Source organism: Cryptotermes secundus, unplaced genomic scaffold (assembly GCF_002891405.2).
Source record: "Cryptotermes secundus unplaced genomic scaffold, Csec_1.0 scaffold1734, whole genome shotgun sequence".
Taxonomy (NCBI): Eukaryota; Metazoa; Arthropoda; class Insecta; order Blattodea; family Kalotermitidae; genus Cryptotermes; species Cryptotermes secundus.
The window spans coordinates 201561-225868 of record NW_019727433.1 but is presented as its reverse complement, the minus strand read 5'-3'; the positions used below and the strand labels follow the sequence as shown (position 1 = coordinate 225868).

The 24308-nt window shown below is 41.4% G+C and overlaps 1 protein-coding gene across 1 annotated transcript in view; it reads left to right on the top strand.

Annotated features, from left to right (window-relative positions):
* LOC111864823 (lachesin) overlaps positions 1 to 24308 on the top strand; it is a 365620-nt gene that overhangs the window by 297816 nt on the left and 43496 nt on the right. The window contains exons 7-8 of the mRNA XM_023852358.2: positions 1773 to 2057; positions 5937 to 6002. Coding sequence (XP_023708126.1) covers positions 1773 to 2057; positions 5937 to 6002 — 351 coding nt within the window. The remainder of the gene's footprint in view (positions 1 to 1772; positions 2058 to 5936; positions 6003 to 24308) is intronic.

The window sequence follows — 24308 nt, the reverse complement described above, 5'->3', positions numbered from 1 at the left end:
CATTGAAGAAATTGTGGAGCTGTCGGGAGTGACTTGGAGCTCAGTTCAGCGAATTTTGACAGAAGATTTGGGAATGAAAAGGGTGGCTGCGAAATTCGTGCCACGACTGCTGACTGCTGAACAAAAACAAGGTCGCGTGGAAGCATGCTGTGCTTTGAAAGAAGAGTCCCGAAATGATCAAAACTTTTTTTCAGCGTTTTGCTGATATTGCTGAGGTGAAGGAAAAAAACGACGGAGGCACTGTCAAGCATCTCAAAAGATGAATTTAGACAATGTTTTGAAAAATGGAATAAAAGACTAAACAAGTGTATTAGTGTAAGTGGAGAGTACTTTGAAAGGGATTGAAGGTTTGTGCTTAAAATTTGAATAAATAAGTTAAAAAAAATAAGTTCGGTTTCTTTTTGGTACCCCCTCGTATAATAACCACTCTGCTTTAAAGGGCCAGTTGTAGAGAATGTGTAGGTGAAATAACAGAACCAGATTTCTGATTAATCTAGTAGTCAAATAAGCACTGGGTATATACTTCCTATCCCACTTAACCTCGTACGACACAGTCCTTTTTGAGAGGCTGGTAGTAGCTTAGCAGTTCAAGAAATTGTCCACTCTTTATGGGTACCCAACAGTTCATTACTGTGGTCAAAAGATCCCACCACAGGACCCAATCCTGAACCAGATCAATCCAATACACATAACCAAATCCTATCTCTCAAAGATTAATTATTGTACTATCCTCCCATCTACGCCTAGTTCTCCCAGATTCTTGTCTTGTCTTCAGTGCTTCCGGTTAAAGCGTCAATTCATTGAACTCAAGGGCCATTATCTGCCTTTCCGTACATTGTCCAAAACTCTGCGTTTTTCCTCTTTCTCAGTCACTCTTCGACGCTGTCAGTAGCTAGACTTTATATGATCGACGTGACAGATGATAGATTAACGATATAGTCACATGGATGAGTGATTATAAACAGGGTTTGGATTGGTAATTGGACTTAGTGAGCACTTACGAATCGTAACCACAATTAATTATAACGCTATCTCTAATTCACATACTCTGGAGTTCAGTGCAGCATGTACTACGTCTGCTTAGACTGCCTTGTTTTCATCAGTCGTTGCCTGGTACCGGCTTTCAATGACGGACATTACCCTTCCTCTTGGTTCTCGAAATGTTCCCGTGCCTCAGCCACCAGCTTCTCCGCAGCGGTCCTCTAAGTCACTCACTCACCAAACAACTCGCTCCATTCCACTGCACTGAACTAACTTCCTGAGCTCAACTCGGTCGGTCGCGTGATATAGACTTGGAGCGGATCCATAGAAATCACCGCTTCCAACAGTACTTCCATCGTTGCGCGCAAGCCGCTGCCTAGCAACGGTACAGTACTATTCCGTTTTTACAAAGCTATTGCCTAGTAAATGGCCTTAGTCTCGTTGTTTATTTCGCTGTCGTTGCCCAGCATAAGGTCCATATGCCACAATATATTACAGAGATTTGGAAGTGGTCGTGACCTAGTCGATATATTATCCTCCTAGAAGTTCTGAGCAGAATCACAAAATATCTCAGGATAACAGTTATCACAGCAGAGTACAGAGTTACCGCTATGGCAACCCGCTCGATTCTCAAGTTGTTATGTACGGATAGACATACACGGCGCGCAAATATGTCAGGACCGATCTATATGCGAGCAGACTAGTATGCAATCTATGGACGTGGAAGTTACAGCAGTCACAAAAACACAGTTTGTGTACAATAATTTGAATTTTTTTGGTTTCTGTTGCAGTTTCACCGATGATCTGGGTGCCGAACCAATTGGTGGGGGCGCCAGCTGGCACCAACGTCACCATCGACTGCCACACCGAAGCGTACCCCCGCGCCATCAGTTATTGGGTCTACGAAAATGTCATGATTCTTCCGACAAAAAAATACGGGACTGAGACAACGGAAAACAGCTACAGGGCGCACATGAAGCTGACGATCCGAGACTTGAGGGAAAAGGACTTCGGCAATTACAGGTGCATTTCCAAGAACTCGCTGGGCGAGACGGAGGGTTCCATCAGACTGTATGGTGAGTACCGGGACTTACTGTACACAATACAGCGCATGTCCGGACGTAACAATTTGGTTTTTGAAGCCTGACAGCGGAAATTGTCTGCAGACCTGTTGCTGTTGCAGTACATGTGCCATGGTAAAAGTAAAAGTGGTAGAGTTGTCCTGTACTTATCTAATTAAGCATTATGCCATGAAGACGTAGGGGGGAGTGGATGTATAGATCCACGTTTTCTTGACCTCGCCACCAGTTGGAGGTGATTGGCCAGCTTTACGCCCCGGCAGCTTTACCCCGGGGTGAGGGCCTCCGGTGCCCATGGGATAGGCTGGATGGGCCCCTAAGTCGGTCTGGAAAACATGGAGGAAAGAAAATTCTTGTCCCTACCGGAACTCGAACTCCGATCCCTCAGCCGTCCAGCCCGTAGCCAGTCGCTATACCGACTGAGCTATCCCAGCTTATGGAACAGATTTCTTCTCGTAGACCTGATACTCACTTACCTGACAAATTTCCCTGTCAAAAGAGCCTGCGATTTTACCCTACCCTGAGTCAGTTTCTTTATGATCCATTTTAATGTCTTACTCCCATTTATATCTAGGTCTGCCAAATGTAACCTTTGGTGAACCAGATAAAATCCGGTGAGCAGCAGGTCTATAATTTACAAAATTATCCATTATGCAATTCTGTGTCGATTTACGTATTACCTCCCCCTCGTAATGACAAATATTTTCCAAAGCCTTCTGCGCCACCTTGTTCATGGGAGTTATATATACGTGGACCTGGCCCACCAGGTTGGGTGAGTCTCGAATTTGAGAGAGTAAAATATGACCAAGGGTTCCCCGGAATTTGGACCTGAGCATGACTGCGCTGGCAAGGACCAGTAGCGATTGTAACGACAGCCCCATCCTATCGTCAGAGAGGATGTTTCATGAAAACTATAACCGCAAATGTTCAGCTGAAAAATTTACTAGTCGTCAGTCTCAAGGGTCTTGTCGCCAACACGAACTGATTGGCGCGAAACAGCCTTCTGAATTATACGTATTATTTTCTTTCCTTGCCTCCAGTGAGAGACCATCTCTAACGACCAAATAAAATAACAGGCACAATTGGCCTTCTTCCTTTCTTGCTGAAGCTTCAGATAATTGTCCTAAAGTAGACTGATTCTCAATTGAACTACAGCTAACTCCCCCCCTCCCCTTTCAGTCACCCACTCATTTCTTTTTAAATTCCATTTCAGTTTGTTTTCGTGTCTGCATATATAAATTTTGCCACGTTCTCAAACGATTTATTGGCTATTTCCTTCCCTTTAATTATGAGACACAAATATTGTTACATGTATACCCATTGCTAGGCAACGACTCGGTAAGCACATCGCCGCGCAACCGTACGCACGCGATAGTAGAACGTCTATTGCTATGCAACGGCGCGGTAAACACACCTGCTAGGATATACGAGTAAGCTTGGGAGCAGAGAATTTGAACTTCATCGAGTCTTCGGAATTGACAGCTGCAGAAGAGTGGCAAGAGATGAAGTAGGCTGCGGACAAGAAGACTTCATGTGTGATTTGAAGTACAATGGGACTGTAATAAATCCGTTGCCAGGATGCGACTAGTGAAGACTGAGAAACCTAGTAACGGTGAACTCTTATGTGTGTAGAATAGCGATAGCGCTTTATTACCTGTAGTCCCGAATTGTGTGAATGTATCAGGTGCAGTATATCCAATCATTCAATTCAAACCCCGTCTTATAAGTCACCCATACTCGTGAAAATATGTAGCCGTCATTTCTATGTTTATTTCCATATGAATAAGAAACGTTAGAATATTTTGATCTACATACTCCATAAAACTGGGACCACTTGTACCGATGACCGCCAGTTATTGACTTCAAGTTGCTTATACTAAAGCAAACTGTAATAATCAGTTCAGCTGAGAGAGAGAGCATGAAAACATCTTATGTTCACAGCATTTATATAACATTGTGACGGGAGACTGAATAAAACTGCGTAATGAGAAGATTTATAATTTGTTCTCAGGCAGATATTATTATGATAATAAAATCAAGGACATGTAGCACGCGTTGGGGAAAAGTGCGTACATAGTCTTGGTTAGGGAAACTAAATTAAAGAGAACCCATAAACATATAGACATTTATGGAAGGATAATATTGAAATTGATAATATATATGTGGGATGGGAGGGCGTGCACTTCTTAAGCACATTTCTTAAGTAGATGAGCAACTGTGAGCTTCTTAAGTAAAGATTCAGCTCCAAGGACTTAATTGTGAAACATTACGAGTTTTAAGGTTCTCGTGCCTCTAGCTATGGAGATCGCTGGCTTCTGAGATGTAACGCCGTGTAGTTTGGTATATGTATACCATAATTGCGGGGGAACCTCCTCCTTTGGGTACAGTGAAGATACAGGAAACAGGTTTTTCTGAAAGTTGGTTGCGATCAATCAGACTGTAAGACATAACATCCCAGAAGACAGTCTGATTGATCGTGGGTTCTATAAAGTCATATTGTACCTAAATAGTTATAAAAGAATTGTTAGAAGAACGGCTTACCAACTACATTTACTCTTTTCATAAACTTATTAGCTGAAATAGATTTGTTTTTACTTTGCTGCTACCATTAGACTTCCACAGTCTACAGTACGAGATAGGCCTCAAGTCAGAACCACTTTCACCATATAAATCACCTTCTTTGAGGTATATCCTTGTTATGTTCAGACAATAATTCTCATACTCGGTGATATGGGAGTTATCTTTCACCCCTCCCCTCTGCAGGATTCGTGGCAGGGGAGACGCACCCTTCACTCTGTAGTCAGAAAGAGGCTGAAGTGTGTTGGAATGATCCATTTACCACTCCAAGCCCCCTTTCACACAAAGTCGTCTATTGACATCAAACAAACAATTCATATTTTAGGCAACGTAACAGGTCGCTTTGCAAACAACACGAGGACTCGGAACAGTGCTGAGTGTTTCTCTAAAAATTCAGTTTCCTATAGTCTGGTCGTATTTTACCACTTTAAACCAACATCAGCAACCCCACTCTTCTATAATATACTATCCAGTATTTTTGTGAATATATTATCAGAGAGCTGAGGACAGGACGAATCTAAAGTGGCTTGAGTGTTTCATAGTGGTGTATATGAAATCCTGTTATATACTCATATTGCCAGAAAATTATAAATTATTTTTCCTAGCAATATCAGTAGCAATTTATTTTATTATAGATATAGTTATTTTCATGTTTGTAGAACACAGTAAATTAGATTAGTTTCCTTATAATAACGATTAGGATTCTATTGACATGAACAAAACATGTTTAATAACTTCAGTATTAACAGGACAAGTACTGACAGTGTAATTTACATAGTGCAATGTAAATCCAGTAGAATTTATTTTTCAAATACGAATTAATAAAATATATTAAAAACCTTATATAATATTTCATCGTACTAATTTGTGTAACTATCATTTATCAACATGGGATTCTCTATACTGCAAAGACCACAGATGTTGAGAATGCGAAATAAACGTATGAGATGCAACAGAAAATTGAAGAGTTCCATCTTCTGGGATATATTATCGTGTATTCCGTTCAAAGTCAACGGAAATTCAAAGGACTACATTGCGTTATATCCCAGAAGATGGAATCTTTAAAATGACCTCTGTGAGAACCTCAGATCCTAAATAGAATTATTAGTTCTATATCTGTAATTGACTATGGCCAGTACTCTGCTTCAACAGCTGGGACGCAGTCTCTGGATGAAATGGATATACATATCAATTCTGAGAACATACCAACGCCTCAGCCAATATTCCGTGTGTGTAGACTAAGATAACTTATTGGATGAGAAGAGATACACATTCTGATTATGTCTGTTTGTGTTTCAGAAATCCCAATGCCATCATCACCCCCAAAAGCGACAGAAGTTCGCAGCAGCGGAGCGAGTAAAGAAGGTGAGTGAGTAATCTTATCCCAACACTCTAAGTTTGCAAGAGCCCGCCACTGGTCCCTATCCAAAGCCAGATTAATCCAGTCCATCCAATCCATATCCTACCTCTCTCTTTAAGATCCATTTCAGGTCTTCTTAGTGACCTCTTTCCTTCTGACTTTCCAACCGAAATCCTGTATGCATTCCTCATCACCCCCACGCGCACTACATGCCCTGTCTTTCTGACTTGATCGTTTTAATTATATTTGTTAATTAATTATACAATTATGAAGCTCCTCCTTGTGCAGTTCCTTCATCCTCCAATCAATTCATACTTCCATATAGATTCAGTATCAATATGCTGACACAGTCACCTACTGACACGCAGTGATGCTGTCTGCTATGTATCAAAACACACGACATACTAAGAAATGTAGCACCTCCAGAGATTTTTTTTCTGTGGCGCTACAGCCTCAATTTGGGCCTAGGCCTACCTCCATGAAACTCTCCGTTTCACTTCGGTTTACTAGATCTTACACATTCGGTAGGACTCCTTGGGCGAGTGATCAGCTCGTCGCAAGGCCTCTACCTATAGACAAACACAGAAAAACGCACACACAAACTAAACATCCATGCCCTGAGTGGGATTCGAACCCACGATCCCGGTTTCCGAGCGAGCGAAGACAGTGCATGCCTTAGACCGCTCGGCTACCGTGACCGGCAGCGCCTCCAGAGATACTGAGTTGTAACAGTAAAAGAAACGTAGCCTGCCCATTAGATGATCTTTCAACTACTAAGTTGATGCATTTTCAGTTTCTTTTTTTAATAAAAGTATTATAGCAAAATACGAATAAGTAATGCATTTTAGTGTCCTTTTTATATATGTGTAAGCGTACGGGGTTTGTTTTATTTTATGCATTAGGGGTCGTGAGTTCAACCACCTATGAAAACTGGGTCCCGATTGTAAAAATGTTGAAAACCAATTTAGAATGATAATATTAGTGTCTACACGTATACAAAATTCAGTTCCCTGTCAGCTCACTGCTGTTTCACTTCCGTTTGCAGGGATAATATCAATGTCTACCTGTGTATAAAATTCAGTTCCCTGTCAGCTCACTGCTGTTTCACTTCCATTTAGAGGGATAATATCAACGACTATGCATTTATAAAATTCAGTTCCCTGTCAGCTCACTGCTATTTCACTTCCATTTAGAGGGATAATATCACGTCTACCTCTGTATAAAATTCAGTTCCCTGTCAGCTCACTGCTGTTTCACTTCCGTTTAGAGGGATAATATCAACGTCTACATGTGTATAAAATTCAGTTCCCTGTCAGCTCACTGTTGTTTCACTTCCATTTAGAGGGATAATATCACGTCTACATGTGTATAAAATTCAGTTCCCTGTCAGCTCACTGCTGTTTCACTTCCATCTGCAGGGATAATATCACGTCTACGTGTGTATAAAATTCAGTTCCTTGTCAGCTCACTGCTGTTTCACTTCCATTTGCAGGGATAATATCAACGTCTACGTGTGTATAAAATTCAGTTTCCTGTGAGCTCACTGCTGTTTCACTTCCATTTAGAGGAATAATATCACGTCTATGTGTGTATAAAATTCAGTTCCCTGTCAGCTCACTGCTGTTTCACTTCCATTTAGAGGGACAATATCAACGTCTACGCAGATACAAAATTCCGTTTCCTCTCACTTCACTGTTCTTCCCTTTCTTGATTTCAGAAATAATACAAATGTTCGGCTTATGTTTATGTTATGTTTACGATACCGATGTTCATTTTCTTCTATTCCTTTTTCATTTTGTCAGATGCTGATTGATGTATTCTAGTTCTTCAGACATGAAAACTACCAAATTTTCTCCTCCTTGTCCTAAAAGTTCTGGTCACAGTATGTCCTTGTGGTTCTCAGATTTTTTCATTCAGTTATCATCTTATAAAAATTTACCAATTGCAGTAAGGTTATACATTTTACTGTATAGGAATGGTACATATGATCCAATGTTCAAACTTTGTATGCTACAGTACTTTACGGTTCCAGTACAAACCCCAAATCTTCTGTCTGAGCCTGTATGTTATACTGCAGATTGTCAGTGTAGTATAGTGCTACAATAGTATCATTTGGCGTCTTTCAATGCCATTCACTACATTAACATGAATCTGTTATGTAACAATATAATGTTACCTACTCGTCAATATGACCCCAGTTACACAACCATACGTTCATAGACACCTGTTTTATCTGTCTATCATCCCAAAGCGCGTCTCCACGCATGCTTTCGCTTTGACCTTCGCATTGCCGTCTCTGCCTTTAGCCTATACCTTGACATGAAGTAAAGCTGTGTAATTTCTTGTCTTATAAGAACAAAATTTCTATATTATAACCCAATCTCCCATAAGAGAAAAGTGTGAGCCTTAGATCAGCGCGATGTTTGTGTGTACGTATTTTGTCTGGCTGTCCAACTTTCAAATGTTGAACTATTTCACTGATGTCCATTAAATGTTTAGTGAACATNTACGCTAATCTATTTCATTGCTTGCCTTTATAAAATTATTTAAAATTACTTAAATACTTTTTAAATAATTTTATAAAGGCAAGCAATGCAATAGATTAGCGTAATTAGGGCACCTGATGATGGCACTATGTTGCCGAAACATGTCGTGAAGTAACAGGTGAAATTGAGTGCACTACAAGACGGCAGCTGTATACATATCATGTATGTCTTTAGATGTAATGGTAAAATGTTGCTTTTCAGTTTCCCCATTGTCAGTAGCAACAACATGGCAGACACGCGAACTTTTGAAGTGGAAGAAATATTAGTGCAATCTAATTTATATTCCTAATCGATATTTTAAAATATACCTTCAATAAATATACAAATTTTTAAAAGTACTCTAGGTGGATTATATGAAATAACATGGAGGCCATGCAGTGATTATTATTAAGTTTTGATAGCGTAACTGATGAACCAGTGGACTTACATGTGTCTGTAGCCGTATAAATGGATGCAGTTAGAATTATGCTGTATGACTTATGACTTGTACTCAAAACACACTTTTTCTTAATTTCAGACACAAGAACAAGGTGCCCTTCTTATAGATTTTTGCGCCTTATTTTACGAATCTTCCTGTATCCAGACTACACAGTATCGAATGGTACAATCGTTAATGAATGGTAGGTTGAAATTATTTCATTTGAAGGTGTCATGGCTTAATTGAGATAATTACCACATTTTTCCTTGGAGGGACTGAGGAAAATGACGAGAACACCCAAGATAGCAAGAACCTGGCCGAGATTCGAATCCAGCACCTGCTGAATACGATTTGAGAATGATACCTTACGAAGAACTCGTTCTGTTTGTCCTCCTTTTGTGGCACCATGTGAGCCTGCTTATGCCTTTCATGTGACATCGCAGCTCTGAGTATGTCGAAGCGAGGCCGCGCCATAGCTCAAGCGGTTAGTGGCTGGCTTCCCACCGTGGCGGCCCGGGTTCGATCCCGGGTCTGGTCAAGTGGGATTTGTGGTGGACAAAGTGGCGCTGGGAAAGGTTTTCTCCGAGTTCCTCGGTTTCACCTGCCAATCTTCATTCCACCAATTGCTCCACAATCACCCTCACCTATCATCTGGGGCTGGTACAATAGGCCAGAAGTGACCGCAGGCAAGGGACTTAGTCCCACCCCACCAGCAATAAAAAAAAATGTCGAAGCGACATGTGTATTTATACCCACGTCACATAAATATTATTACGATATAATTTCAGAGATCTGCCTTCTTGTTATTTTCTCTTAAAAAATAATTACGTCGTAATTTTAAGTTTCTCTTTAATTTTATGAAACAAAAGAGCTCTACTTCTGTTGAATAACAAATTCACAACTTCTGAACTCACCCCCTTTTTTAAACTTGTGTAGATTCTGCGTGAAAGCAAAAGAAGGCCCTCCCCCCCCTCCAGCCCCATTCATCTTAGGGAGAATAGCTCCTGGGTGTTCTTTGTTAATTGTCTGTTTAATGGCCGTGTCCTCATTACGTCCTCACAGAAAGATGCTACGATCAAGCAAAATGTCTGGAAATTTATTTAATTTGCTTCCTTTATCTTTTCTGTGCACTCTATGTGTTCTTTTCTCCTATAACTTAATCTTGGTCACTTCACAATAAAAGGAGATACGATAGCAGAGAAATTACAAGGTAACCCCCATTGTGGAAGAAGGGCAATTGTGGATTCCCGACGTTTTATAAACAGAAGAATTAAATGAATTACGTAAAACTCGTGTTTCTGCGACTTCAGAGAAGATATGAAGTGTTTAATATAATTTTGTTGCTTCATGCGGCACGCTTTCATGAGGTCACGGTCACAACGATGCAGGATCATAAACGCATTTAATAAAATCCATTTATGACGTCATGTCATATAGGCTTGTAATTGGTCGGTAGGGCTGAGAAGAAGAATGGTCAAATAAAGTTATTCCAAGGTGACCCGTAATGAATTTAAAAACAATTTATGACGCAACTAATTAACTCTTTGGAAATGAGCCCTTTTTGAGGAACCGCCAGTCACGCAGCTACTCAAGATCTTCCCAAAATTTTATGTAACCCGAAGGATCATTACCTTGTTCACAAGAGCCCTCCACTGGTACATATACTAAGCAAGATCAATCCAGACCATACCACCCTGTCCTATTTCTCTGAGCTCAATTTTAATATTAACCATCCACCAACGCCATGGTCTTCCTAGTGGTCTCTTTCCATCTGCTGTTTACGCCAAAATCCTATGTGCATTCCTCTTCTTCCCCATTCGTGCTATATGCCCTGAACATCTCATCCTCCTTGACCTGATCAATTTATGACTCACATGAAACTGTTCACTTTATTCCCCTTGTGTAAAGTGGGCTGAGTTATGGGTCACTGGCTGAAAGCTGGGATTGTCAGCAACATTTAGTGCAAGTCTCTAGTTGCGTCCAGCGGTGTGAGCGCTGATGCTGGGGTAGGTGGATGAACAGACATGGCCTTCGCAAAAGGCCGTGCCTCTCATATAGACGGTGTTTAGGATAAAGCATTTTGATCGTAAAACAAATCGACCTTCAGATTTTGACGGACTTGAACCTTTTTATCTCCTCCCCCCAAGTAAGTGAAAGTAGAATTTGTAGTGCCGTCTGCTTCTCTCTCATTATGTATGTACTGTACTGTGCTAAGCAGTGACTGTAAACAGCAGCCGTTGCTAGATTTAGCCCGCTACATACACACACACACACACACACACAATACAACGACGGTAATGCAACCCGTTCCTAGGCAGCGAATTGGTAAACACATGCCTACGGAAATAGAGTGATTGCTGGAAACAGTGTTTTCTCTTGGGTCCGCCCTGCCCCGAGGCTATGTAACGAGGTCTCCAAGTCAGCTGAGGGACATTGAGAGAGTTCAGATGTGGGATATTCGTCGACAGTAACGACCTGAGCGCAGGAAACTGCAGTCTCCACTGTTAACATCCGTTACCAGGAAAAGGCTGTCCAAGACACTGCGGGCTGGAGAAGACGTATTTGCAGCTGTGATTTGTAAAGTGTGAAGCTCAGCGATGGCGCTATAATTGCATGTAGTTCCGAGTTGTGTCAACAAATCCAATATCCGAACCATACCCCGTCTATAGTCACACTCAAAATCGTGTCTATTTATTATGTGCTATATATATAAATGTGCTGCTCTCTAGCGTTCGAAATGTTGGATGGATCTTAATGTTTATCTGACATAGGTCAGCGCCCTGTGAATATGAACATTCTAGCTACGAACAAAGTGGCCTTTCAAATGGGGCCCAAGAAACAAAATGGCGATTTTGTCGAAAACGGCTGGAACAATTTTTTATTAAATTTCAGTAATTTTTGGAGATCATCTCTATAAATAAAACTCCGTATCTGATGCCTTCAGGAAAGTAACGCTGCTTGTGCTAGAGGCTCAAACATGAAATGTCTAATCCATCGAATCCGGCTTTACCCGTCGGAAGGTGGTCATTATTCGTCGGTATTCGGTACCCAGCAAGTAAGAGTGGACCTTAGGTGGGACCTGGCAAATTTATGAGTTCAGTTTTTGGATTACAATAGTTCTACGAAAGTGATTGTAGAGGTAATGAGTTCAGGGGGACAGTACACTGCCTCGCACTGACTGCATTGTTGATACCTGTTACGACCCTTTGCGTGTTTAACATCAGTGGGGTTATGCATCACCTTGAGAGAACCCCTTCTCTTCCTTCTTTCATTCTACCAGCCTTTCTTTTCTTTTTTTGGTCATATCCGCCTTGTGTCTGCCCGCACGTAATATGTCGAGAGCCGCTGAGCGGATGTTTATTGAATTTCGTATGCAAGTTTCGGTACAGTTAAAGTGCATATATAATGCCCAGGTTGTCTACGTAATTCAGCAGAACCTATCGAAAGCGATTCATTCGTAGGCGTAAGCCTGCTTTTATTTCCTTACTTGATCCTCCTTCCTCCACTTATTCCTTTTATTCCTTTCAATCCTGGAGAAGGAAAAGTTGGCATTCAACTATCAAACTCTAAGGTATCAAGACCCATAAAAGCTATCCCTGTAACACGCCGTGGAGGCCCATAGATCTGTGAGACGTCGACGCTCCCACGTCACAGATGGCGGTGAGGTTGTCAGCCTTACGCGCCGGCCGCCCTTTGCCCTCAGGAAGATTCCTGTTACTCATTTCTGTTAGAGGCTGAGTCGACACCAAGGCCATAGTGCGGCTGGAAGGATTAGCGCAGTTGAAAAATCCAGTGACATCGGGAATCGGGTAAGGCTTGTAGCTGAGTGCTTCAATCAACTCCCCCCCCCCCCAAGGACAAGCTCTAATACCATTTTTAAAGTCGTCGTGTTAATCTCAGGATTCACTGTGAGAAAAGAATAGGCGAGGTGAGAGTGACGAATACGGACGGGTCCTGGATTATTATGAGGGACTTTTGACACTTTCTTGAAGTGATTGAATGAAGCCATCGAAGATTTTAGTTACTCAGTTTCCCATGGTTCTCTTCAGTCACTTCAAGCAAATGCCAAAATTCAATGTAGTAGTCCGCAACTCCATCCCTATTCGTCCCTCATATTTCACCCTTTCTGTATTCACGGTGATGTCATGGGTTGACATAACCTTATCGCTCTTCATTATGCTACCGCGGTTATTCATGAGCTTCCGGTTCTAATCTCGGCCGAATACAGACTCTCCGGAGGTTCTTCGTGGTTTTCCTCAGTCCATGAAGGCAAATGCCGAAACAGTACCTCAAATTAGGCCACTAGATCTTAATTTCACATCATTAACAAGTCATTGTGCTGCAGTCCTTCCACTGTAGCCATTAACATACGCCTCCACTCAGGAAATATGAGCCTGAATTAATGCAGACATCCAGTTTGCTGCAATTTTCAGAACTGGACAACATTTTCTCTTACCTTCTCATGACGTATGAGTAGCTGGTCATGTGTGGTACAGGCAGTTCATGCCGCAGGGGCCTAAATCTTTGGCAGTTCTAATTTTGGTCTATATAAGCAAATAGAGTATCAGTGTCCTGGATACAGTAACAACTTGGTGTGGGAGCTCTGTTGGTATCACTGTGGCTCATTATATTCTGTATACATCTGATAATTACCAGAGAAACTCTGTATAACTTACCGTTGAGATGCATTACGCTTTCGCGTTATAATCTCGGGCCTCAAGTTAAATATTATGTTCTTTAAAACCCTTGCCACACACTTACATAATAACTGAGATTGTCACTATGGAATGAAAATCCAAACATTTTATAAATTATCTGTTATTTTGAACGCAAAATTTCGACAGAGAAATTACAAACCTCCTCGTTACATTTTCTCCATATCTGCTTCAGTCCAGTTCATATCTTCAGAGTATATTCTTAAAAAAATCACAATCATCTCCGGAGATAGGTACTGTCTATTAATTGGGCCCAAGTGTGTAAGTTTTACCTGAAGACGAAGACATAATCTAGTCTCCGAAACGTTGTGTTTCGAAAAATAAACAGGACGGTTTTTAGATATAGACAAGACGATGAGTAATGTCCAAAAATATTGTGACATGTTGTGCAACGGAGAACCCCCAACACCAGAAGTGACGCAGCGGGTGAGTCAGCGCTCCCCTCCCCCCCTCCACACGGTAACGTACCAATACTTGTACCAATGTACCATCATCACAAACTTTTAGATCTTAATAGATGAAGAGACCAAGTATTGGGTCTGTTTGTCTCATATCATCCATTTTCTTATCAGTTCAAAATATTCCGCCTCTGTATTGTTACCAAAATTTGTGTTCTCTCAGGTTGTGAGTCAGGTTATTTAAAATCATTGGTAAGGAACCCAGTAGATTTCCTGAATGCGAGAACATGGTGGTACAAGTCCCGACACTTCAATGCTAAATCTTTCTTCTGTGACAAGCTTCGGCGAGCAAAATCCCTTTAATGCCTAGCTCAAGAAATAATCCTTCTTGCCATAAATGTTCTATAATATACTGCTAAGCGCAAGGTAATTAAACGTGCAGATACCGCTGCATTCATATTTCCGTGCAGTTCCTATGAATTGAATCTCTATTCCACATAATTTGTAAAAGCAAGACGAATGGTTTCCTGTCTGTATGCTAGTTGATGTGTTTAGTCTAGAATATTATATACATAAACAAGCTAAACGTTAGCTCAAAAGTATAAATGCCCAAATATTGAAAGAATTTATTCCTTTCATGAAAAAATAAAATTCAAGCAAAATGTATTAATTTTGCATCCGTCTTCTTAATTCCTTGCTAAAAATGAAAATATCGTTCATAAACTATAAGATATAATTGTGCACATCTAGAACTGAGGGAAAACAATTTTATATACATGTAGACGTTGATATTATCCCTCTAAATGGAAGTGAAACAGCAGTGAGCTGACAGGGAACTGAATTTTATACACACGTAGACGTTGATATTATCCCACCAAATGGAAGCGAAACAGCGGTGAGCTGACAGGGAACTGGAATATATACACGCAGTGTCTGTTATGTTTCGAATTATTGGTGAATAATAATATGTATAAGTGGAAAGCGAAGGTGATTTTATTGTCCTTTATGTAAAAATGTGAAAATAATTAGTTGATATTAGTCGAAATTTTAATATATATTGTAGCGTGTTTGTGTGTCACGCCACAAATAAGTTCACGCCGTTGTCCCAATATAGCGAATTTATTCCTTTCGCTCACTTACACACATTACAATCATTTGCACTTGCAGTGTTACAATCACTGCTCACAATATTCGGGCGAGACGGATATTCCAAACTGACTTCTTAGACGGGCGATCCGAGGCTTCCTTCTTCGAGGATTGTTCCGAGACTCTGTCTTCTCCGAAGACTATTCCGAGACTGACTGGCTTCGTGTCGAAGCTGGGCTATTTATCCTTGGCCGCTGCTAGGTAACGAACCCTCTGTTATAGCGGTGGAGACGTTGCATTGTTGGCTCCGCGTTTCCTACGCAATAACCCATTGTTATCGCGTTGTCTCTGTGGGAACCTTCGCGTATTCGTCGTAACCGTGGAGATTCCTGTTAGAACTACAGTAGAGCAATTGTTGTTTATTATGCAACGGTCTATTCTGGCGTTTCCACAGAAGTGTCTCTTCTGGACTCCAGACACGTTACAATATATATAGTTTTACGTCATCAAGGTAGCTGCACTTCAATAGAATGTTGTTTGGCAGCAACATATATGTATATAACTTGAAGAATTGTGACGTTCGTTCATTTTTTTTTCATGTCACTTTTTCTTTAACCAAGTACTGGGTTGATTGAACATAGTCTTCGTCTTTATGTCTGAGTCAGTCCTCATATATATTATTCCTTTATTCTTTTCGAATAAAGAGTTTATTTTTCTTTTGTCTAATAATATCTAAGGAGAACAAGGTAAATTTGGTTTGTTTCATTCTGGTCCGTCACACTAACAATTATAAATACAAACCACTCCGTCCAATGTGACATGTAAGTTTGTACTACGCTAAAACTTATCTCCCTTACATGTTTCGGTCCTTACGGGCCATCTTTAGAGGGAACATCATTACAAACTGGAAACTACCATCACAATAGGTGTTTTGATTTAAAATACATACATTTATATCCTATAATGCACAGTATGCATAAAGTCGAACGTTTCACAATCACAGCAGCTTCCTGGTGTTGTAAAGTTTTTAAAAGTTTCTAGATGTTATTTAAAGAATCTTTATTGTCAATAGTTAATTTGTTTTTTTAAATCACGTAGGTTCGTGTCCGTACTCCTATTGTCCTTCTTGTATGGGACAGATTTTGTGCCGCCTGTCTATCTTGATGAGGAGGTTCTTGATGTCGTCCAGGGTTTGTTCGTGGCTTGCTGCGTTGCTTTCACGTGTCACATTGGACGGAGTGGTTTGTATTTATGAGAACAACGTAGTTCAATAGTTTTACGGAAGGTTTTTATGTAGATAATGGTTTTAACAATATATTTTTGCTTCGTTTCTACTTTACTTGTTCAGAAATATACGCGTCTACAATCCTGAAACATGCATTTGTAGTTTGATGGCGACGAGTTTGCATTCATGAATTCCGAAATTGGATTCCTGGGATATACCGTCGCCATTCCCTAGTCTCTGTTTCTGCAGCTTCTCTGCTGAAATTCTGGCGATCCACCTTAGAAAAAGTCATTTTCATAGCCATCACTACTCTTGAAATTGGTGCTGTTCGTAGGTATACCTCAGTCTTCAGACTGTCGAAATCGATACAATGAATTAAACGTCTGTGTATCCACAGTCCGTCAATAATGCAACAATTGTTTATTCGCCGTTTAACACTTAACACAATATGATTCTGCCATAGATGGCCATCTTTAGGTGTCTTAATGTATCGAAACTGTTACAGTGCTTTGTTGTGCGCTAAAACCGCCCGCTGCGGTCCACTTCAAAATAACACAATATAATTACCGTATTTACGCATGTATAGGCCGCACATTTTTTTGCCAAAAATTCAAGAGGAAAACTGGGGTGCGGCTTATATTCGAAATATTCGAAATCACACTTCATTTAAAAAAAATATATTCATAATTAGTAATACAGAGTGTTCTACTCCTGAAATAATATTCCAAGAAAATTATTTTTCCTATAATTTCTGTCTGAAAATTGTGCTGCGGCCTATACACGCACGCGGCCTATACATGCGTAAATACGGTAATTAAAATCCATTAAAATTTTCCATTAAATTTTCATTATTTTTGTAAAATCATATTCCACCTTGTAATGGGCGTCGTCCACTTCTTTAGAGCTGTGTGATTATTCCAGAAGGTTTAGTTCAGCAGCTTGTTCTTCGTTCGTTAGCCCGTTGTTTTCTACGTTTGCAGTCTGTAATATGCCCCTTGCTTGTGTGTTGTTCTCTCTGGCAGGGTGTGGTGTTTACTTCACAACTGACTAACGAACGGAAAACAAGCTGTTGAACTAAACCTTCTGGAATAATCACATAGCTCTAAAGAAGTGGACGACGCCCCTTATGAGATGAAATAGGATTTTACAAAAAAAAATGAAAAATTTATAGGAAATTTTAATGGATTTTAATTAATTATTTTTATGTTATTTTGAATTGGACCGCAGCGCGCGATTTCAGCGCACAATAGAGCAGTATAACAATTTCGATACATTAAGACACCTGAAGATGGCTATCTATGGCCGAAACATGTTGTGTTAAGTGTTAAACGGTGAATAAACAATTGTTGCATTATTGACGGACTGTGGATACATAGACGTTCTAATTAAAGTCTGGCAACAGGATGCTGAAATACAGAATCGATACGATGAAATCAAAACAAAAACAAACTCAGTGGATTTAGTTCACTAGCAAACTATGCCGACTGAGCATCCGCCGCTTGTCGACGAAGTCAGTGCCAACTTTAGCTGATAGAGTGTGTCGCGTGTTCAGCGCAACGAATCCCTACGGCTGTTAATTTCGGATTTCTAGACCGAAGCCGCTACTTTTCCATTCAAGTAGCTCCTCAGTTTCCCTAACGAGGCTGAGTGGACCCCGTTCCATACCACTACTTCTAAGACAATCTGGTAGCGCCGGGAATCGAACCCGGACCTCTGGATCTGTAGCCAGGAACTCTGAGCATTAGACCACAGAGGCGAAACAAATCGAATTAAATTTAATGAAAAACTTCAATCTAGTATATCACTTGCTCTCCAGTTGCTTGAAATAAAACTTATCTAAACACCCAGAAATAATTCAGTCAACTAAATTTTCATATAAACAAATAGTGAGGTGTTCCTTACACAGAATGTCATTCCCTTGTTGGATGCCCTTACAGTGTAGACGTGACGCCAGATTAATATGACCGTACAACGCACATCTAATTAAGTTTGCCTCATAAATTCCCCCGATAGAGCAATGGATTACAACAAGGCATTAACATCCAACAGGTAATTTTATTTCCAAATTTATGTCCCAGGTCCTTTCACCACATAAGGAGCCTGGCCTAAAATTGCGAGCACGGGAAGAGAGAGTCAGCTATTGTTCGCTTACCTTCCCAAGCAGCTCCGTCGCCCGCATTCTTTAGCCTCTGCAGAGACGGGTGCTTTGTAATCATCAGATTCACTTGTAATGGTGATGCTATGCAATCTCCATTCTCAGTAGGTTCTAAACGGTTCTGACGATGGTGTATAGCACTCAGAATTACTCTGTTTTTGGACTTCACCCATCGTCCGTATTCTAGAGACTGCAAAAAAGACGCAACGTTTCGGAAACTGGATCTGTTTACGTCCTCAGATTTGGGGGGGGGGAAGACACCTACTCTGTTGGATTGTGTAGTGATTGAGGTTAGCTCTTTCGAAGGGACCCAACAGAGTAGGTGCTCCCCTCTTCCCCTGAAGACGGAAAGAGATGCAGTTTACGAAAAGTTGTGTCGTCTAGTTTCTAGAATACAGGACGATAAACAAAGTCCAGAAACCCACTAATTCCGTTATAATTCTGATGACAGGTGGCAGTGTGATACGCTGCCTTGTGATATTTATACATGACGTTTCTATGATGACGTTGAGCTTTAATTACATTCCTTGTCTTCATGATTTTCCTTCATGGGCTTGCGTTTCAATTGCCTCAGTGATGTGTTCTCTAGATCTGCGTCTTCGGTACTTCAGTCTTCCAAAATAGACCCAGAAAGTGCGACTTGAGGCTCTTCTTGCGATGGTTATGAACATTTATATTATTGCTGGGCAACGACCGCGAGATAAGCAGATATACAGGAGCCGTTACTGGGTAGCGGCTTCGCAAAACAAACACGTCACAACGGCAATTATTGAACTAAAACAGTTAGGAACGGTGTTTTCTCTGCTCTCTGTGCCGAGATGTTGCAAGCGGGACAAGTTGAGAGCTGCAGTTGAGTTCAGTCAATCAGAATAGTAGAAGGTTGGCCTGGGAGTCAGTTGTGAGATATTCGCCGGCCGGTGAGGACGTAAGCAAAGGACATTGTTAGAATCCGTTACCAGGAAACGGCTAGTGAAAGCAAACTGAGAAGACTTAGTACGTGCTGTAGTCAGGAGACGAGTGCATTAATTATCGAGAGATATATAAATACTTGTAATCTGTAAGTGGTCAGTAAATCCAATCACGAATCCAAACCCTTTCTATAGTCACACTCTAACACGAGACAGTATCTTGTGTCATGTGACATCATGCCGTCTGGTGAGAAGTTTTTCGACGTTTCGAAAACACGCGATGTGTTCTTGGCAAGTTTGAAAGTCAAGCGTTTGTTTGGAATCCCTTATTAACGTTTCCGCTTCTACAGCTGTTACAGTGAAATCGAGACGTTTGCAATCGATGGCTTTGAAAAACCGAGAAATTCGTTAGAGGATAACATTAAGATGTATCTTGAGAGAGGTGGGTTTTGATTAAACAACATTTCGCAGCCCGTGTGTTAGACATTTCATCTGCCGCTCCCGCACGATTCACGGGTACTCTTTTAAAATGAACTGGGATCCTGTCTTCCCATGTCCATCACAATCATTTACACACAATCGGCTCACAGATGGAGGTGAGATTGTCAGCATTATGCCCCGGCCATCCGTTATCCCCAGAAATATTCCAGGTACTCATTTCTATTAGAGTCTGAGTCGACCTCATGGCCGTAATATGGCTGGAAGAATTAGGTCAGTGACCTCATTGGGAATCGAACCCGCGACCTCCCGACCTGTAGCATAGTGTCTCAACCAGCTATGCTACCGCGTACCACCGTGGAGTGTCCGATACTCATTAAAATTGGGATTCATGGAAACTACTCAATATTATTTGATCAAAGTTCTTTTAGATTCTAAAGGGTTTTGATGATGTGGTATAACACTCAGAATTACTGGATGTTTGGACTTCTCCCTACGTCCGGTGATCGAGATGAACTGTTTCTAAGGGACCCAACTGAGTATGTTCTTCCCCCTTCACCTGAGGACGGAAACAGATCCAGTTTCCGAAACGTGTTTTCTAGTCTCTAGATACCGGACAATGGGAAAAGTCCACAAATCCAATCATTCTGAAATTTGATTCAGTTGAGTTCTTGAGTTGATACGTTAGAAATATCCAAAATGTTATTAATCTTGATCATTAACTTAGAATTATTACTGTAACTTCTCATGAAGGGCGTAATAAATGTTTATGAAGCGAAGAAGAACACCAGGGAAGCGTCAGTCTTAAGATAAGTATCTCAGGCAGCAGTTTACATCCAAAATGTGAGCCAGATATTGTTGGAATGGCTGCGATGGACCGATATGCAAAGCTCATTCAAAGGATTGCTAACTCAACCGAAACTTATGAGCAGATACCTTTCAAAACAGCCACATTAATAATCTAGAAAATTTTTTAAAGATCACAGGGGCATATGTTTAAAGGATGATAAGTGGGTTAAACGCCGGTCACAGTGGACACTCGGTCTAAGACATAAACTGTCTTCGCTAGCTCGAATGCTGTGATCGTGGGTTCGAATCCCACTAACGGCTTGGATATCTGTGCTTTCATTCTGTGTTTGTGATGTTCGGTATGTAGGTAGCGGCCTGGCGATGGGCTTATCCCCCGTCCAAGGGGCCCTGTTCTCTGTATATAGGATCAAGAAACTGATAAAAGCGGCCAAGGCCCAACAAAGGGCTGTAGAGCCATAATAATAATACGTGGGTTAAACTGGCTCAGAATCAGTTCTAGCTGCCCATTATGGTAATAGTGATACTGAATCTTCATATTCTGCTGGAATGTAGCCAAGGTGAATATTGTGGTAAGTTTAGGCGAGCGAAAAATTTTGAGCAGCATTGGGCATTTTTTAACAGATTCATTGCTACATATTTCGTGCAGTGTCGAAAGAAATTTATTGTCATTGCAGTTAGTTTCCGTAGAGTTGTCGGCAATGTGGGGCAAGTGGGAGACACACGGAAATCTGCAGCAGATGGTCCACCGTACTAGGCAACTCTTTTTTTTTTATTGGTAGCGGGGTGGGTCTAAGTCCCTTGTACTGCGGCCAGTTCTCGCCTATTGTACCAGTCCCAGATGATAGGTGAGGGTGATTGTGCAGCAATTGGAGGAATGAAGATTGGCAGGGGAAACCGAAGTACTCGGAGGAAACAGCGCCACTTTGTCCACCACAAATCCCACTTGACCAGACCCGGGATCGAACCCAGGCCGCCGCTGTGAGAAGCCAGCGACTAACAGCTTGAGCTATGGTGTGGCCACAGACACCTCTTCCACACAATATTTTACTTTTTAAAACTTGATTATCTTTGATTTGGAAAATTTATTTGATGTACTCATAGCGGTGACTATGAAGTGTACGGCCTTCTGGTTTGTAGCGCTGTGCATTTCAGAGAGTTCGGAGAAACTTGTCGCTTCCATCTTCGTGTTTGACCAGCAAGGCAAGAAAGCAGACGACGAAGCCGACTTCTTCGACCCTGAGGAGAGAGGCTGTCTCCCATTTGGACGGCGTTACAACCCATAAAACCGTACTCTACATGGGCGAGGAAATTCTAGCTGCTGCTTACGTAATCGGAAGATGATGCAGGAGAGAGGAGGGAGAGGCCAGGCCTTGTCAGGAGTGCCGCGCGAATTCAGTTTTGTGCAGTGAATTCTTCCTACACGGACACTTACTATGAAGCTTCACTATGATGTCAATGCGAATTTAAATTATTATTTAAAAATGTGAAAAATATTTTGAGAACGGGTGCTAATATGCCAAGAGAAATTCCCATATCTATCCAAGCTAGTGACCACTCTAAGGTCGTGCCATAGCTCAAGCGGTTAGTCTCTGGCTTCCCACCGCGGCGGCCCGGGTTCGATCCCGGGTCTGGTCAAGTGGGATTTGTGGTGGACAAAGTGGCGCTGGGGCAGGTTTTCTCCGAGTTCTTCGGTTTCCCCTGCCAATCTTCATTCCACCAATTGCTCCACAATCACCCTCACCTATCATCTGGGGCTGGTACAATAGGCCAGAAGTGGTCACAGTACAAGGATGGAGATACGCGAAGCGGTGGGAACGTTAAGAAATAAACAGGCCGTTCTTTATTTTGATTAATTTACTTACTAACTTACTCATGGATCTGAGCCCTTCTGGAGGAGCCGACAATTCTGCAGCTACTCAAGAATTTCCCAACCTTTTATGGAACCCGAATGTTCATTACCGCGTTCACAAGAGCCCTCCACTGGTCCCTATCCTGAGCCAGATCAATCCAGTCCATAATACTCCATCCTATATCTCTAAGATCCAATTTGATATTATCAACCCACTTACGTTTTGGCCTTCCCACTGGTCCCTTTCCTTCTGGCTTCCCACCGATTTCCTATATTCATTCCTCTTCTCCCCCATTCGTGCTATATGCCCTGCCCATATCATCCTCCTTGACTTGATCATTCTAATTATACTTGGAGAAGAACACAAGTTATGAAGCTTCTCATTATGAAGTTTTCTCCAACCTCCTGTCACTTCATCTCTCTTCGGTCCAAATATTCTCCTCAAACACCCTCAGTCTTTGTTCCTCCCTTAGTGTCAGAGACCAAGTTTCACACCCATACAGAACCACAGACAAAATTATAGTTTTGTATATTCTAAGTTTTATGTTTTTGGATAGCAGACGAGGAAACAAAAGGTTCTGGACTGAATGGTAGCAAGCATTACCTGAGTTCAATCTCCTCTTAATTTCATTCTGAATCAGGTTTCGATCTGTTATCGTTGTTCCCAAATATCTGAACTATGCCACATTTTCAGAACATCCGTTTCCTACCTTTATGTCATGATTTTGCCCTGCATTTTGGTGACGAGACATTTTGTCGATTCATTGCATGGCCAAAATATCCAGAGTCAACTTCATATAAAAATCTCTGATATTTTGGACTTTACTTGGCTTTAGACTTGCGGGCGTTTCCCGCCAAACAGCAGTCTCTAATACCTCTGGTAGATGGGGGAAGCATTATAGATACCTCTCAGCTAGTAGAGCCGGTTTCGCTGGCTGGGCGGGACTGATGGTAAGCACCAGTACCGGTAGGATATAGAGACTGGTAGAAATCATAGAGGGAAGCACAGTGGACCAATACAGGTCTCAGTGCATGGGGAAACCCACCCTCTCCAATAACTAACTAACTAACTAGACTTGCAGACGTATTGATTTCTCTGGGAGCATGTTCTCCAAAATTTGTCTTCATTTTCTTGCTTCACTGTTCAACAGTCCTTACGCTCCTGGCATATGATGTTCTCTTCATGCATGTACCTTCTTTGATGTTATACCTAATGGAAGGAATTTTGTATTCGAATTTCCTTGTAGCATTACATTTTCTCCTGCAGTATTTCCTGGGTCGCCATCTACTTCAGCGCCACTTCCTGAAAAATTAATATCGTCGCGTTTTAACTAGGCAACGCGGCAAGAAAATTGCGTGGGTCTCGGATTTCAACGAATATTTAGTGGACGATCACTCTTTGCACTGTTAGAGTCAGAGTTACTTTACAACTGGCGGCTTACCGCCAATCAGATCATCTTGACGTCAGGCCCCTTGAGGCCCACGACCAGAGACTTTTTTCAAACTGAACTCATGCGGTAATAGTCCTTATGTAACATCCTCTCTGACAAGAAGATGGGTCTGTCTCTTATGAATACACTCGACCTTTCGTCAAGTGTGTATTTCGCACATATAATATGTTATCGAAAACTCTTCCTTTTGCTTTACACACAAGTCCTCTGTCAGTACAGGCTATACAGAGCATATCATTCCTAACTTACAGATCTTATGCTACAACGAAAACTTAGTCATTTGAACGGTCATAAGCTTGACCACCGCCAAGT